General features: G+C 39.0%; 1 protein-coding gene across 3 annotated transcripts in view; it reads right to left on the reverse strand.

Annotated features, from left to right (window-relative positions):
• PLEKHA8 (pleckstrin homology domain containing A8) overlaps positions 1-19,097 on the reverse strand; it is a 66,335-nt gene extending 47,238 nt beyond the window's left edge. Inside the window, exons 1-2 of one of the 3 annotated variants that reach the window (XM_025291247.3) lie at positions 18,659-19,097; positions 7,858-7,932 (exon numbers count right to left, since the gene is read on the reverse strand). Coding sequence is in view for 1 of the 3 variants with exons in the window: in XM_006055661.4 (XP_006055723.3) it covers positions 18,659-18,698 (40 nt within the window). In the remaining 2 variants the exon portion in view is untranslated. The remainder of the gene's footprint in view (positions 1-7,857; positions 7,933-18,658) is intronic. The other 2 variants (XM_006055661.4, XR_006552824.2) reach the window with 2 other exon arrangements.

Raw genomic sequence — 19,097 nt, forward strand, 5'->3', positions numbered from 1 at the left:
CACAGGCAAAAAAAGTCTTGAGTCTATGCATGAAGGGTCGCTTTGGTCGAGTCCAGCTCTTTGTGACCCTGTAGACTGTGGCCTGTCAGGGCAGGGGATTCTCCAGGCAAGAATACTGGAGCATATTGCCCAATACTGGTTGCATACCCTTCTAGAGCACTATATTTTCTGCTGCCCTAGCTGCCAACTCCCCTGAGTACCTGGTCTGCCAGAACCCCTGTGACCCAAGCAGCTGCACCACCTCCACATCTGGCCCTCACAGGGGCAAACCCAAGTCTTTCAGGGCAGCCTCAGGAGCAAACCCCAGTGGATGACCCACATGCAGAGGTGGAAATAAAATCACAATTGAAACCCAGGGGCAGTGTGGCTAAGGAAGAAGACCCAACTTTCCCACCAGCTGTATAAGCTGCAGATTAAATCCACATGACCATCTAGGCAGACTCTGTGTCTCTGGAATATATAAAAGATCATTGTGAGCTCCCACAAAAGAAAACGTGCTAGTTCTCATAGCTGTGGACATTGGAGGCAAGAACACACAGGAGCAGGACCAGATTAGAATCTGAGCTGCCCCCACAGCAGGTCCAGAGATCAGCACAGTGTTGGAGGACATCCTAGGGAGGTGAGGTGGACTGTGACTCCCAGTGAGGGAAAGGATTCTGACACAGTGACTTAAGAAAAACATTTATTATTCTTATGTTTTGACTTGCTCTGTATATTCTTTTGGATTTTTTTCTTGTTTTCCTTCCCCCAAACTCCCACCCCCGCCCTGTTGCAGTTGTCGATTTCATTGGCATGATTAAGCTTCTCTACGTTGGGCTTTTGTAGTTCTGTGGAGTTTTCTCTCTTGCTTTAATTTTAATTTTTTAAACCTATTATTAGTTTTTAGACATTTATTCCTTTGCTTGCTTTTCCTACTGTTCTCTCCCCCTTGCACTTAATCTTTAATGTATACAATCTTCTTTATCTACCCCTATTTAACTTTGCATATCTATTGTTTCCTTCTTTCCTTTCCTCTCAACATATTTGTTAGTTTTATTTTCATTGCTTTATTCCCCAATTGGCTCCTTGCTCTAGTTTTGTTTTCCAGTTTGTGCTTTAGTTAGTTTTGTTCTGGTAGATATAATTTTTTATTTCCTTTGTTCGCCAGGTCAATCTATTCTACTTTATTTTTGTTGGACTGTTTTGATTTTGCTCATGGGTGTATATGTATGTGTATATTCAGTCACACTTTTTATTGTTGTTATAAACCACTGCCTCTACATTGGGCTTTTGCAGTTCTGTGGAGTTTTCCTTTATTTCCCTTTTTTTCTTTCTCTGTTTTTTTCTTTTCTATAATTTTAATTTTTAATTTTTTAAACCTATTGTATTTTTTCTACATTTACTCCTTTGTCTTTCCCACTGTTCTTTTTCCCTTGCACTTAATCTTTAATGTATATAAATCTTCTTCATCTACCACTGTTTAACTTCACGTACCTATTCTTTCTTTTCTTTCTTTCCTTTCCTCTCAACATATTTGTTAGTTTTATTTTCATTGCTTTATTCCCAATTGGCACCTTGCTTTAGTTGTGTTTTACAGTTTGTGCTTAAGTTAGTTTTCTTCTGGTAGATATAATTTTTGGTTTCCTTTGTTTGCCGGGTCAGTCTATTGTACTTTATTTTTGTTGGACTGTTTTGATTTTGTTTATGGGTATATATGTACATGCATATATTCAGTCACACTTTTTATTGTTGCTCTAAGCCTCTGCCTCTACATTGGGCTTTTGCAGTTCTGTGGAGTTTTCCTTTATTTTCCCCTTTTTTCTTTCTTCTTCCATTATTTTTTCTTTTTTATAATCTTTAATTTTTTTGAAAAACCTATTATATTTTTTCTACATTTACTCCTTTGTTTGCCTTTCCTGTTGTTCTTTTCCTCTTGCAGTTAATCTTTAATGTATATAAATCCTCTTCGTCTACCTCTATTTAATGTTGCATATCTATTCTTTCTTTCTTTCCTTTCCTCTCAACATATTTTTTAGTTTTATTTTCATTGCTTTATTACCAACTTGGCACCTTGCTTTAGTTTTGTTTTCCAGTCTGTGCTTTAGTTAGTTTTGTTCTTAAATAGTAAATATAATTTTTTATTTACTTTGTTAGCCAGGTCAATCTACTATACTTTTTTTTTTTTTTTTAACTGTTTTCACTTTGCTCATGGGTGTATATGTATATGTGTACATTCCATTATTTTAATTATTATTTGCCTGATTTTCTAACTGCCATTTGTCTGGGGTTCATCTTTGGTTTTTTGTTTTTGGTATTTGTTTTACTCTCCCTTAATGCCATAACAAACCACTTATGGAATCTTAGTTCCTGACCAGAGATCAAGCCCTGAGCCTTTGGAGTGGGAACACTGACTCCAAGACCAAGACTACCAGAGAACTAACCCTAGGGAGAATCATATAGTGAGAACTTAACACAAAGGAAACCACTTGAATACAAGACCCTGCATCACCCAACCACCAGTAGCACCCTGTGCAGAACGCCTCATCCATACAATAAACAAAACCAAAATACAAACCCAATCATCAGCAGACAGGATTACCACCTCACTCAGCCTTGCACATCAGAGGAAAAACGAACAAAAACTCAGCAGAAATCTCACCCGATAAGAAGCTCACACAAACCACTGACCAACCTTAGGAGGGCAGAAACCAAAAGGAAGAAAGAATTCAACCTTGAAGCCTGGGAAAAGGAAACCTCAAGCACAATTAATTAAAAAAATAATAATGAAAAGGCAGAGAAATGCTACACAAATGAAGGAACAAACTAGAAACACAGAAGTCCAAATAAATGAAGAGGAAATAGGCAAACTACCTGAAAAAGAATTCAGAACAATGATAGTAAAGATGATCAAAAACCTTGAAAACAAAATGGAGAAAATGCAAGAATCAATTAACAAAAGCCTAGAAGAATTAAAGAATAAACATACAGAGACAAACAACACAATTACTGAAATTAAAAATATTCTAGAAGGAATCAATAGCAGAATATCTGAAGCAGAAGAACAAATCAGTGAGCTGGAAGATAAAATGGTGGAAATAACTTCTGAAGAGCAGAATAAAGTAAAAAGAATAAAAAGAACTGAGGATAGTCTCAGAGACATCTGGGGCAATATCAAACACACCAACATTAGAATTATAGGGGTCCCAGAAGAAGGAGAGAAAAAGAAAGGGTATAAGAAAATTTTTGAAGAAATAATCATTGAAAATTTCCCCAACATGGAAAAGGAAATAGTCAATCAAGTCCAAGAGGCACAAAGAGTCCCATACAGGATAAACCCAAGGAGAAACACGCCAAGACACATATTAATCAAACTAACAAAGACTAAACACAAAGAAAGAATATTAAAAGCAGCAAGGAGAAGCAACAAGTAACATACAAGGGAAAACCCATACGCTTAACAGCTGATCTTTCAGGAGAAACTCTGCAGGCCAGAAGGGAATGGCAGGATATAAAGTATCAAAAAGGAAAAATCTACAACCAAGATTATGGTACCCAGCGAGGATCTCATTCAAAATTGATGGAGAAATAAAGTTTTTCAGACAAGCAAAAGTTAACAGCATCATGTACCACTAAATCAGTTTTACAACAAATATTAAAGGGACTTCTATAGCCAAGAAATACAAGAGAAGAAAAAAGATCTACAAAATCAACCCCAAACAATTAAGACAATGGCAATAGGAACATATATATCAATAATTACTTTAAATGTAAATGGATTAAATCTTCCAACCAAAAGATACAGACTGGCTGAATGGATACAAAAACAAGACCCATATATATGCTGTCTACAAGAAACCCACTTCAGACCTCAAGACACACATAGACTGAAAGTGAGAGGATGGAAAAGTATATTCCATGCAAATGGGAAGCAAAAGAAAGCTGGAATAGCAATCCTCATATCAGACAAAATAGACCTTAAAATAAAGAAGATTATAAGAGATAAGGAAGGACACTACATAATGATCAAGGGATCAACCAAGAGAAGACATAACAATTGTAAATATCTATGCACCCAATATAGGAGCACCTCAATACATAAGACAAACACTAACAGACATAAAAGGAGAAACTGACAGTAACACAATAATAGTAGGAGACTTTAATATCCCACTCACACCTGTCTTTGGACAGATCATCAAAACAGAAAATTAATAAGGAAATACAAGTCTTAAATGATACATTAGATGAGATGGATCTCATTGATATCTTCAGGACATTCCATCCAAGTGCAAAAGAATACACCTTCTTCTCAAGTGCACATGAAACATTCTCCAGGATAGACCACATTTTGGGTCATAAATCAAACCTCAGTAAATTTAAGAAAACTGAAATTGTATCAAGCATCTTCTCCGACCACAATGCTATGAGACTAGATATCAATTACAAGAAAAAAAACTGTAAGAAACACAAACACATGGAGATTTAACAACACGTTTCTAAATAACCAACAGGATACTGAAGAAATCAAAAGCGAAATCAAAAAATTTCTAGAAACAAATGACAAAGAAAACACAACAACTCAAAACCTATGATGCAGCAAAAGCAGTTCTAAGAGGGAAGTTTATAGCAATACAATCCTACCTCAAGAAACAAGAAAAACATTGAATAGACAACCTAACTTTACACCTAAAACAACTGGAAAAAGAAGAACAAAAAACCTCCAAAATTAGTAGAAGGAAATAAGTCACAAAGATCTGAGCAGAAATAAATGAAAAAGAAATGAAAGAAACAATAGTAAAGATTAAAAAAACTAAAAGCTGGTTCTTTGAGAAGATAAATAAAACTGACAAGCCTTTAGCCAGACTCATCAAGATAAAAAGAGACAAGATTCAAATCAACAAAATTAGAAATAAAAAAGGAGAGGTTACAACAGACAATGCAGAAATTCAAATAATTATAAGAGACTATTATGAACAACTATATGGCAATAAAAATGGATAACCTGTAAGAAATGGACAGATTCTTAGAAAAGTTCAATCTTCCAAGACTGAACCAGGAAGAAATAAAAATCATGAACAACCCAATTACAAGCACTAATATTGAAGCTGTGATCAAACATCTCCTCAAAAACAAAAGCTCAGGACCAGATGGCTTCACAGATTTCTATCAAACATTCAGAGAAGAGCTAATGCCTGTCCTTCTAAAACTCTTTCAAAAATTGCAGAGGAAGGAACATTTCCAAACTCATTCTATGAGACCACCATCACCCTGATATCAAAACCAGACAAAGACAACACAAAAAATGAAAACTACAGGCCAATATCACTGATGAATATAGATGCAAAAATCCTCAACAAAATTTTAGCAACAGAATTCAGCAACACATAAAAAACTCATATATCATGATCAAGATGGGTGTATTCCAGGAATGTGAGGATTCTTCAATATATGCAAAATCAATGTAATATACCATATTAACAAATTGAAAGATAAAAACCATATGATAATCTCAATAGATGCAGAAAAAGCCTTTTACAAAATTCAGCACCCATTTAGGATTAAAAGTCTTTAAAAAATGGACATAGAAGGAACCTACCTTCACATAGTAAAGGCCATATATGATAAGGTTACAGCAAACATTCTCAGTGGTGAAAAACTGAAAGCATTCCCCCAGGAACAAAAGATCAGGACCAAAACAAGGGTGCCCACTTTCACCACTGTTATTCAACATAGTTCTGGAAGTCCTAGCTACAGCAATCAGAGAAGAAAAAGAAATAAAGGAATCCAAATTGGAAAAGAAGAAGTAAAGCTTTCACTGTTTGCAGATGACATGATACTGTACATAGAAAACTCTTAAGATAGTATCGGAAAATTACTAATCAGTGAATTTAGCAAAGTTGCAGGATACAAAATCAGTACACAGAAATCACTTGTATTCCGATATACCAACAATGAAAAATCATACACAGAAATTAAGGAATCAATCCCATTCACCACTGCAACAAAAAGAATTAAATAGGAATAAACTTACTTAAGGAGACCAAAGAACTGTACACAGAAAATTATAAGACACCAATGAAAGAAATCAAAGATGACATAAACAGATGGAGAGATATCCCATGTTCCTGGGTAGGAAGAATCAATATTGTGAAAATGACAATACTACCAAATGCAGTGTACAGATTCAATGCAATCCCTATCAAATTACCAATGATATTTTTCACAGAACTAGAACAAAGAATTTCACAATTCATATGGAAACACAAAAGACCCTGAATAGCCAAAGCAGTCCTGAGAAAGAAGAATGGAGCTGGAGGAATCAACCTTCCTGACTTCAGATTATACCACAAAGCTACAGTCATCAAGACAGTATGGTACTGGCACAAAAACAGAAATATAGACCAATGGAACAAGAGAGAAAGTCCAAAAAAAAACCCATGCACCTGTGGGTACCTTATCTTTGACAAAGGAGGCAAGAATATACAATGGGGCAAAGACAGCCTCTTCAATAAATCATGCTGGGAAAACTGGACAGCTACATGTAAAATAATGAAATTAGAACACTTCCTAACACCACACACAAAGATAAACTCAAAATGGATTAAAGACCTAAATGTAAGACCAGAAACTATAAAATTCTTTGAGGAGAACATAGGCAGAACACTCACTGACATAAATCAAAATGATATCCTCTATGATCCACCTCCTAGAGTAACAGAAATAAAAACAAAAGTAAACAAGTGGGACCTGATTAAACTTAAAAGCTTTTTCACAGAAAAGGAAACTATAAGTAAGGTGAAAAGACAACCCTCAGAATGGGAGAAAATAATAGCAAATGAAACAACTGACAAAGGATTAATTTCCAAAATACAGAAGCAGCTCACACAACTACTGACAGAAAAACAAACAACCCAATCAAAAGTGGGAAAAAGACTGAAACAGACATTTCTCCAGAGAAGACACACAGATGGCTAACAAACACATGAAAAAGATGCTCAACACTGCTCATTATTAGAGAAATGCAAATCTAAACTACAATGAGATATCACCTCACACCGGTCAGAATGGCCATAATCAAAAAGTCTACAAACAATAAATGCTGGCGAGGGTGTGGAGAAAAGGGAACGCTCTTGCACTGTTGGTTGATACAGCCACTATGGAAGGTGGTATGGAGATTCATTAAAAACTAGGAATAAAACCACCATATGACCCAGCAATCCCACTCCTAAGTATATATCCTGAGGAAACCAAAATTGAAAGACACATGTATCCTATTGTTCACTGCAGGTCTATTTATAATAGCTAGAACATGGAAGCAACCTAGATGTCCATCGACAGATGAATGGATAAAGAAGTTGTGTTACATATACACAATGGAATATTACTCAGCCATAAAAAGGAATGCATTTGAGTCAATTCTGATGAGGTGGATGAACCTAGAACCTTCTGTATAGAGTGAAGTGAGTCAAAAAGAGAAAGCTAAATATCGTATTCTAACTCATATATACAGAATCTAGAAAAATGGTACTGAAGAATTTATTTACAGGGCAGCAATGGAGAAACAGACATAGAGAACAGGCTTATAGACCTGGGGAGAGGGAAGGAGAAGGTGAGATGTACAGAAATAGTAACATGGAAACTTACATTACCATGTGTAAAATAGATAGCCTGTGGGAATTTGCTATATGGCTCAGGAAACTCAAACAGGGGTTCTGTATCAATTTAGAGGGGTGGGTTGGGGTGGGAGATGGGAGGGAGGTTCAAAAGAGAGGGGATATATGTATACCTATGGCTGATTCATGTTGAGGTTTGACAGAAAACAACAAAATTCTGTAAAGCAATTCTCCTTCAATAAAAAAAAAAAACTTAAAGAATTACCTGCCCATTAAGCAGTGACATGATCTCATTCCCAGATGCTTCCTGGCTTCAGAGCTGTTGGAATGTGAAAAATGTCTAAAAATTGAAAAAATGTGGTATAGACTAGGTTTATCTTACAGGAATTTGAAAACTGTTAAATAGCCCAAATACACACACACACACACACACACAGCACAGCTACAGTATATTTTAAAAGTAGCTTGTAAATGATAACAGTAACTGTAACTATACCTTCTCTGTAACAGGTTCCCTATTTATCTAGGAAAAGTTATAACAACAATAGAAGGGATTCAATTATTTTATTCTGTAGTTTGTAACTAGAAAAACTATGACCAAGAAAAACTTTTCTTTAAAGCATAAAGTTTCTAGAATTTCAGAAGGCATGTTAGGATACCAGAGAAGTCTCATTCCCATTACTAAGACTTAATGGCAGAGCAATGGAGAAATCGTGCTTCCCTGGGTGGCTCAGTAGTAAAGAATCTGCCTGCCAACGCATAGACTTGGGTTCAATCCCTGGGTCAGGAAGATCCACTGGAGAAGGAAATGGCAATCCACTCTAGTATTCTTGCCAGGGAAATCCTACGGACAGAGGAGCCTGGAAGGTGACAGTCCCTGGGGCTGCAAGAGTCAGATATGACTCTGGAACTAAATAACAAATAGAGAGCCCAGAGTAGTGTAGAGAACACACTCTTTCAAGATGTCCTGTCTTGGGAAGCCCGTATATACCTTAGGAATGATAGATGAACTGCATGAGAAAAGAGGCATGGATGATGAAGAGGCCATTAATCCACTTCCTGCTTTAAATTAATCTGCTGTTATCTTGGTTTACAGTGATGATTAATTTTATATATCAGCTTGACTGGCCTACCGATGTCCAGATTGCTGGTAAAACGTTATTTGTGGTTGTGTCTGTGAAGAGGTCTCTGGGAGATAGTAGCATTTGGATCAGTAGACTGAAGCGACTTACCAGCAGCAGCAGACTGAGTAAAGATTGCCCTCACCAATGCAGGTGGACAGCATCCAATCTAATGAGGGCTTAAACAGTACAGAAAGGCAGGGGAAGGGTGAACCTGCTCTCTACCTGAGATGTGACCACCACCCTCAATTCTCAGGCCTGTGAACTCTGACTGAATTGAGTTACCAGCCTTCCTAGTTCTCCAGCTTGCAGAGAGCAGACTTAGAACTTTACAGTCTCCATAACTGCATGAGCCAATTTCTATCATAAAACTCCTCATATGGAAATACACGGTTCTGTTTCTCTGGAAAACCCTGTTTAATATACTTGAAAATAATAAAATATTCAAGGTAACAAAAGAACGGTTAAAAACTATGGGTCTGGACCAGCCCCTGATTCATTCAATTACCATTAGACTATCTTCCGTGGAACCCCACTCCCTTTTTTTGCCATCCGCTTCTGGAGATGGAATGCTGTGTCAGCCATACTCCCTGCTAGGAAGATTAGCTGAGAAACTTCAGCAAGTAGGAAAAGTTTTAGAACCTACAAGCTACTGCTGCCAGGGATGGGTTATTTAAATGCCAATTTCACACATTTTGTATTATCTTGGATTATTTCACTGTAGAAGGTAAAGTGGACATTTACTTTTGGCAACCAGGCATCCACCTCCTACATTTCTGTTACTGAAAACCCCCTTCTCTACACTCTATCCATGTAGTTTCAATGGGGCTGACAAGCCCCAAGGTGGGCATGTGATTCAGGCTTAACTAGAGCTTCACATCCTCTTTCCTCAGAGCTATGTTCCAAGACAGGCAAGTGGCCCAAGCAGAAATAATTCTGAGACTTTTGCTGGGACTGGGGAAAGGAGGAAAGAAATGGAGACTATTTCTCCTTTCTCTTTGGTCTCTAAGGTGTTTGCCTGGGGCCACCGCTGGCAGGCACTGTGCCATCGCATGGACCTAAACACGGTTTACCGGGACAAGGAAAGGGGGTGAAAGCACAGGAGGGAGTCAGGAAAAGGAAGCAAATCTAGATGACAGTTTTTGAACACCTCAGTCAGACTGTGTCATACCTACAAACAAGACTTCTGGACTTTCCAGTTACATGGAATAATAGAAGTCCACTTCTTACTTCAAACCTGAGCTGGATTTTTTTGTAAATAAAATATTTCTAAAAAGGTATCACATGATTATCTCACTAAATGTAGGAAACATACTTGACAGAATTTAATACTCTTTCATAAAAATTCTTTAAAAAAAACTAGGTATAATGGGAATTTCTTCAACCTGATAAAGACATCTACAAAGACCCAAGGCTAACATTATGTTAGTCTCTCAGTCTTGTCTGATTCTGTGATCACATGGACTGTAGCCCACCAGGCTCCTCTGTTCATGGGATTCTTCGGGCAAGAATTCTGGAGTAGGTTGCCATTCCCTTCTCCAGGGGATCTTCCCGACCCAGGGATTGAACCCAGGTCTCCTGCATTGCAAGCAGATTCTTCACAGTCTAAGCCACCAAAGACCATATGCTTTTCCCATGAAATCAGGAGTAAGACAAAGATACTCTCACTACTTCTAAGCAACACTGTATTGGAGGTTCTAGCCAGGGCAATTAGGGTACAGAATTACATAAAAATCATTCAGACTGGAAAGGAAAAAACAAATCTACCTCTGTTCTCAGACCTGCTAATGTGTGTGTGTGTATGTATGTATGTGTATATATATATATATTTTAAAAAGGAATCACTTTAAAAACTATTACAATGAGTTTGGCAAAGTTGCAAGATTTAAGGCCAATATACATATATCAAGTGTATTTCTATACGATTACAATGAACAATCTGAAAATAAAATTAGGAAAATAATTTCATTTATAATAGTATCAAAAAGAACAAACAAGAATAAACTTGACAAAAGAAGTGTAAAACTCATACCCTGAAAACTATAAAACATTCAAAGAAACTAAAAATTTGAAGATCATTATTGCAAAACTGTTATCAGCTTGGTTTTTTCTCACATAGTGCAAATGGCTTTTTATGTTTAATCAACAGTAATTATTTGCACAATTCATTTTTCAGTTCAAGTAACAATGAATGGTATATATTTTTTTCAATTAGAACAATTTTTCTTTAAAAACATGCACTTATATTTGGACATAAAAGGGTATAACTCAAGTTAATTCTGCACTATAACTATATATTCCTTTTTTATTTCATAACAGCCATCATTTTTAAATCAAAAATTTTAGAGATCTCCTTATTTCTTTAAAATCCAAATCAAATGATTACTTGTGAGTCAAACATACATCTGACTAAAACATACCGTCGTTTCCCGTATTTTTTACTCAGCAGTCTTGTGATGAGTAGTTCATCCAAACATATCACTCAAAAAAAATTTTTTAATTAAAAACTGCACTCCATTAAAGACTTAAATTTTTTAGTATTTTAAAATTTATGCATAGTGAAATTTATTCTTTGGTTAAGTTATGTGTTTCGATAAACACATAGTCCTCTAACAACTCAAGATACAGAAAAATTCCATTATCCTACTCTTAAAATTATTTTGTGCTACTCGTTTTTAGCCAAGCCCTTCCCCCAATCCTTTACCCCTGACCAACCACTGTTATGTTTTCAATTTAAATTGAAAATATCCTCTAATTTTCTTGGAGACTTCTTTGACCCATAAGTTATTTTGATGTATTACTGTTTAATTTCCTAATGTTTGGGGAGTTCCTACATCTTCCTGTTATTAATTTCTTGTTTACTTTCAGTAAAGACACATAATGTTATTTTAAATTGGCAAGTTTTCTACTATACCCTAGAGACTCCCTACAACACCAATTTGAAACTCTCAGGCTTGGTTTGGTTTAATAATCTAATCTAATACTAACAACACCCCAGTATATCCTTCTGCTCCCAGAAAAGAACCCTCCTTTTTAGTCCTGCTGGTTTCTTCACTGAGGGTCTCTTCTGTTCTCTCACACGTCCTCCTGTCCAAGCCAATCCCACCAACACTTTGGTCCCTCCTTTTCTGTGACGCTTTCCCTGAGGGTGATTGGTTGCATCCAACTACACCAAGGGACCAGTTATATGCAATGCGGTCCCTCTAAGCCTTGTCAAGCCACAGCCTCAGAATAACCACATAAAAGCTTAAAGGTCAAAATCACAAATTTAGCTGGATGGGCATTTTCACCACCCTTTGGTCCCTTCTCTTCTGTGAAATTTTCCCTGAAAGTGATCGGTAACATATAACTATTCCAAAGGACCCGTTACATGCAATGTGGTCCCTCCCTCTAAGGCCTGTCAAGCCACAGCCTCAGAATAACCATATAAAAGCTTAAAGCGCAAAATCACAAATTTAGCTGGAAGGGCACTTTCACAGTTGAGAAAGATTTCCACTAGACCACGATCTTCTTGGGGCTGCTCTGGTGGTTCAGATGGTAAAGAATCCACCTACAATGCATAATACCTGGGTTCAATTTCGAGGTTGGGAAGATCCCCTGGAGGAGGCAAAACATATATGAACAAGTGTCACCGTTTACCTGGGGGGATAAGCAAAATTGAGCTTTTTTGCTCAATTCTAAATAAGACAAAAGGGTAACAGGAAGTGGTAAGGATTAAACACTGAGAGTACAGTCCGAGAACAATGGGCCCCAGGCTTCTTCCATCCATAAACCACTTCAATCACATAATACTCCATGGGTCACTCTTAGTATATCCAATCACATCACACATCCAAATCAAGGGGAAGACAGATATTGCTTCTGGTAGAGTGCTAGTGAGGCAACAGTTTCACATCTCTTATGTTCCTTAACAAATTATTGATTAATTTTCGCTGGGAGCTAAATACAGAGACAAGTGGTACACAGAATTGCGTGATCTGCAATAATCATTCATCCGCAAGGATGACTGTCATAGGACTGCAGAGTCAATTCCAAAATTCTGACGGTTTATTTGAATCTTTTCCTTTATAATTTATACCCCTCCAACTTCCAAAAGAACAATTTAAGGAATTCAGGATACATATATTCTCAGAAACCATGAGAAACCACAATTTTCACACAGGCAATACAAACTGATTTTTTCCTGACATCATTAATCAAAACTACTATCCAATTAACCTATCCTTAAGTGAACTATGTACCAGGCTGGTTCATATATGCTATCCATTTCATCTTTATAACAAACCAAGTATGGCTATTATTCTTGCTGTCACAAAGCTGAAGCTCATGGAGATTAAGAAGAGCTAAAACTATTAAAAAAAAAAAAAACTTCTAGAAAAAAAAATAGGACCTAGGGTTAGGCAAAGTGTTAAGATTTGACACTAAAAGCACAGGCAATAAACAAAAAAATTGATAAATATCAAAATTAAAAAATGTGCTGCAAATGATACCATAAGGAAGTAAAAGACAATCTACAGAACAGGAAAATATATTTGCAAATAATATATGTGATAAGGAACTTGTATCTAGAATAAAGAACCCTAACAATTCCATAATGAAAAAATAAATAATCCAATTAAGAAATGGGCAAAGGATATGAATAGACATTTCTCCAAAGAAGATATACACAAATGGCTAAATAAGCACATGAAATGATGAGTAACATCATTAGTCACTGGGGAAAGGCAAATCAAACCACGCTGATCACTTCACACTCACTAGGATGGATATAATGAGACAGACAATAACAAGTATTGGTGAGGATGTGAAGAAATGAGAACCTTCTTTCATTACTAACAAGAGTATAAAACGGAGAAGCCACTTTGGAAAAGTTCAGCAGTTTCCCAAACCATTAAAGTGTTACCATATGATCCAACAATTCTACTTTTGATTAATGTTCAAGAGAAATGAAAACACATCCACACAAAAATCTGACACAAATGTTCACAGCACCATTACTCATATTAACCAAAAAAAAAGAGCAATCCAAATGTTCATCAATGGATGAGTAGATAATCAAAATGATATTTCCATATAGTAGAATATTATTTAACAAAAAGGAATAAAGTACTGATGCATGACACAACAATGATGAACCTAGCAAAAAAACATTATGCTAGGTAAAGGAAGACCACATCATGTACGATTGCATTTATTGCATTCATATGAAATGTCTGGAATTGACAAAAATTTATAAAGACAGGCAAATGTATACAACCTTGGTGGCTGCCAAGGGCAAGAGGGGGTGGGGTGGGAACGGTCACAAGTGGGTTTTCTCTTCAGGATAAGGCGAATGTTTTAAAACTGATTGTGGTGATGGTTGTACTCTGTGAATATATTAAAAAAAACACTGATGAGTATACTTTAAATGGGTGAAATTCACGATAGATTAATTAATTACTATCTTGGTAAACATATTTTAAAATAATTACAACAAAAAAGGTTGACTAGTGGTTGTGAGCCCATGCTCTGGATCACTCACACTCCAGATAACTCCTTAGTACTGTCTACCCAGCACAAACATACATGGACAAGCGTCACCTCCTACCTGGGGGGATAAGCAAGACTATAGCACCTTCGCAGACCATCATCTGGCGAGCGTGATGCAAGCTTGTGTTATTTTTGGAATGCAGGACTGCAATGTGCTTGTGCCCTAACGCACTGGAGGGGCCCAAGAAGCCTGCAGCTGGCTAGAGCTCATGACAGCAGCCCTCCTGTGTGCTGAGTGGGCAGGAAAGCGAACTAAAACTGAAAGCAGAAAGCTCAGAGCACAGTTCTGAAAATTTCTGAGTGACAAAACACGTGCACAACACCAGGCACAGTCCTCCTTGCTCCCAGACTCCTCCCCACCTCCCATTCCCAAATAGAGCCTGCTATTCCAGGCCAACATACTTTAAATATAGGTACATTATGAATCAGCTAGAATTATATAATGACCAAGCAGGAAGGACCTGTGCAAGTATTATGTAATGAATGGAGCACTGACGCTGGAGGCACTTACTAACTCTGTAACCTTGGGCCAGTCCCTTCCCCCATCTTTCTGTGCCTCAATGTCTTCATCTGGAAATAATCAAGTCAACTGCTTCCTACAATTGCTGCAAAGATTAAGTAACTTAATCTGTGCAAAATGTTTAGAATAGTGTCTGGAACATCAGAAGTGTTGAAGTCTTTTTACTCTTGTTACAATTATTAATGGGTAAATCTCATCACTCTTATGGAGGAAGATATTAAAGCTCAGAGTGATAAAGTGACTTTGCCCCTGGCAGTGACAGAGCTGGCACCAGACCTCAGGTTTCTCTGACTCCTCAAGTAGCATTCTATTATGGAGCATTAACGAATAACCAAGCAGGTATAATGCCCCTCGACTAACGTTTAGGGCTTGAAAGATACAAATAACAAACTCACAGTGGCCTAGCATTATGTCTCATACAACAGAGATGTTTGTGAAATGTTTAATCTATTCCTTTTCCATTTCTGGTTTAATCCTCTAATATGTGAAGATAGGGCTGGACACTAAATCCCAGAATACCCAATGTTCTGCTGCTTAAAACTGGGTAGCTCAATAATGTTAGAGAAAATACACAGACACTCCTTTTCTTTTCCTTTTCTCCTTTTCTCTGATGGAGCACAGGGTACTTGAGTGTGCCTACTATATTAGGTAAAAGAGACTTTTCTTTTCTCTTTCTGTATTTTAGCAGTACATTAAGATACAGCTATTCTCAGGTCTTGATGGATGTTTACAACTTTCAGTAATTGAAACCTAAACAGTTTCAAGAGGCAAGAGAAGCTCACAAAATAACTATAGTATTTGGCAAAATACAACAAATGTAGCCAAAGTAAGCTTTTAAACAATTTCATCATTTCTTTCTTACTTACACATGCACACTCACACATGTACGTGAGCACACAAACACACACGTGCGTGAATAATCACTCTGCAGTGCTTAACCCAGCCTATGAGGCTGTGCAATTTCAGGCCTGCCTCCCATCTCTGCAGTCTTGTTGGAGCCTCTTTTCAACTCTCCAGACTTTTGGGTCTTCTTTCCTTAAACTCACCAGTCTTTATCCAGCTTTACGGCCTTCACACTGATATTCCCGTGCCTAAAAAGTTTCTCCTTACAGCCTCCAACTGCACCTCTGCCTTGGCCTCACCACCTACCCAGCTTTTATTTAACCTTCAGGCTCTGCTTAGATAGTTCCCTAAAGAAGCCTTCCCCAATGACCCAGACTTGCCTCTCCCTTCCTCCCCTCTCAAATCACACACACTTGAGCACCTGCTTCTAACCACTTATCCAATGAATGCCTGTCTCCCCCACCAGACTCTAAGTTTAAGAAAGGCAGGAACAGTGTCTGTCTTAACACTGCTTGCCCCATGCCCAGAACAGGGCCCAGCACACAGCAGCTGGTGAATGAAATTAACAACATCCTCCAAGGATTGGAAGGATTGGCTGATAAACTGATTTGCTAATTCTCCACTCAGATTTGGACATAAGGTATCCTGTATCAAGCTGTGGACATGACAGAAATACACAAATGGGTTAAGTAGTCTCTTTGGAGAAAAACTCAAAATGAACAAAAAGTTAGACAGATATTACATGTATTTTTAAATTACTGTGTGCAAAACCATAAGAAAAAAAATGTTACTTTAAAAAAAAAGCTTCAAGAGAAGAAAATTAATGGTGTCTTCATTAGCACTTGTCATTAACACTCACAGGATGCTCTTTTGGGGAGACTAACTTGCACAGGCGAGGGAAAGAAACTAGGATGCATTTGCTTCGCCCAGGTTGTTACCATTCCTTTCCAGAGTAAATGTATCTCCTAAGGAAACAGAATGCACTGGACGGTAATTTTAAATATACCTCAGGAAGGCTTCCCAGGTAGCGCAGTGGTCAAGAATTTGCCTGTTAATTCAGGAGACGTGAGTGAGATATGCGGTTTTGATCCTGGGACCAGGGAGATCCTCTGGAGTAGGAAATGGCAACCCACTCCAGTATTCTTCCCTGAAAAATTCCATGGAGAGAGGAGCCTGGGAGGCTACAGTCTATGGGGTTGCAAAGACACAACTGAGCGCGCACGCACACACACACGCACGCACGCACGCACGCATACACACCCAGGAAAAGTCCCCCGTGGTGTGATGGGCTTTTATGCACAGTGTGTCCACAATGAGGTGGCTTGTGGGACAGGGGAACAAGCAGCATAATGTAAAGCCAGCCACCGGCAATGGCTCCAATGTTTCTTTTCTTTAGGGCTTTCACTATGATGGCATCACTCACAAAATTAACTTCTCTCACTTGGGGCAGAAAAAAGTAGACTTTTTCCAAGAGAACAGATGGTACGGGCACCACATGATAAAGATTTCAAAGATCCTTCCAGAGAAATTTAGCTTTTTTGAAGGATACATAAAGACAGCCAGGGGGAAAAGGGCATTTCATGAGCAGGAAGTAGGTACAGTAACAACAGACTAAACTTGGTAAAAGAGGTAAACTTGGAGGAGAAGAGCAAGAAAGGAGAGGGAAAAAAAGAGGGCAAAGGGAGACGGAAAAAAAAAGAGCACTGAGGATCAAAGAAATAAGTTAAAAGGCACGTGTTATGGAAAGGGGTGAAAGAACCAAGACCAGTGACTTAATTTCACTCAGGGGCATAAGAACCTACATCTCAGAGCTTAGAGATACCTCTGAGGCAAATCACTTGATCAAACATCCTCCCTAACATTCAGCCAAACCCCGTCATGAGGTATCTACATCTAATATATCAAATGAAGGTCCCTGAAGCAAACAGCAGGTCTTCTACAACACTTCTCACTCAGTTTCTACTAATGATCACAAGAAAAATAAACAGAATTCACTTGTAATCACACTATGCATAGGGAAGAGATTCTGGGTGCCACCAACAGGCGCACTTTCAGCTGTGCTTTATAACCTCATCAAAGTCACTACTGCCAACTGATCCTCCCAGACACAAACATCCTTAAAACACCCCAGAGAATCATACTACAACCCTAAAAAAAAAAAAAAATCCTAGGCTCCACAGGATGGGAAAATACACCTCCACCACTTAAGAATCACTGGGAATATTTCTCATTTCAAATACATTGCTGTTAAAACTGTAAGAGCCTGCCTACCTCATTTTCCATAATAAAAAGTTTAATTTCAAAAAAGTGCCTAGCACAGTTTCCAGCGCACAGAAGGCTTTTATTTATATACTCATTTATGAAAATGCTCCTTCTGAATCATATTCACAGCTGAAAAATAGTTATGACCTTCTCAAGATATGAAGTACTTCCACAAATTGGAAAAAGGGGGTGGGGTACTATTTTTAAGCCGTTCTGTTCAGCGGGGCAAGAAAAGAGTTGCTAATATTTGCATCCTATTTTACGGTCATTTCCGAGTAAAACAAAGAGAAATGTTCGGTGAGAAAACCAAAAACGTGCATACTTTGGGGCTGAGACTCAGATACCCTGGTCTGCACTCAGGTAACTCTGCAAGTGACAAAAGGAAAGTGCTTGTAATGGGGACTTTGAAAAAGAACCTTTGACCTCTGCTCGCATTCATGTGAAACCTTCTCGAGACCAGCTCCTTCGCCAGAATTCGAGACTCCCAGAGGACCCCACAGTCGGAATAAGCATTTCCCTCCCGCTGACACCGAGGGCATCGTGCCTTTCAAGTCACCCCAAATCTCAGGATTCGGAAGTGAGGAGAGCTGCCGCTCCCACCCAGCCCCCACAGGGGGCTGTGTCTGTACCGCACGGGAGACAGAGAACTGCTGTGGGGAAACATTCCCAGTCCACGCAGGCCTCTCTGATCTCAGGAGAGACCGTGACCCCGACACCCAAGAGGCGAGTCCCGACGCCGCCCTCCCTCGGCTCAGACAAAGGACAGGAACCCTGGCACGCCCCCTACTCACCGCTCAGATAGTTGGTCCACTTATACAGCACCCCCTCCATGGCGCCCGCGGCCACCTCGCCCTCGCCCGCCGGCCCCGTCACTGCTCCAGGCTCCAGGAGGCGAGGAGCACCGGCAGCAGGGCCATCGCCCGGCGCTGCCGAGCCGGTCACTCCCGGCGCCCGGGCCCAGTGCGGGGACGCCCCGCCGGCCTCACATCCTGGGCCCGGGGGCGGGGTCACTGCGGCGGCCTCCGCACGTGAGAGCGCGGCCGGCCGGTGGTCCCAGGCGCCGCAAGCGGCGCGCTGTCCTCAAGGAGGCCAAGGTACTGGGTGGGTCCGAGGGGCGACTGAAGTCACCAAAGTGTCGCGAGTGAAGTAGCCGGTCGCTGCCCGCGCCACGGCGCACTACCTGAGTGCTCGACCCACCGGGCTCAGGGCCCGCTCGCGCATGCCCAGTGC

This window comes from Bubalus bubalis, chromosome 8, assembly GCF_019923935.1.
Source record: "Bubalus bubalis isolate 160015118507 breed Murrah chromosome 8, NDDB_SH_1, whole genome shotgun sequence".
NCBI classification, from domain to species: Eukaryota; Metazoa; Chordata; class Mammalia; order Artiodactyla; family Bovidae; genus Bubalus; species Bubalus bubalis.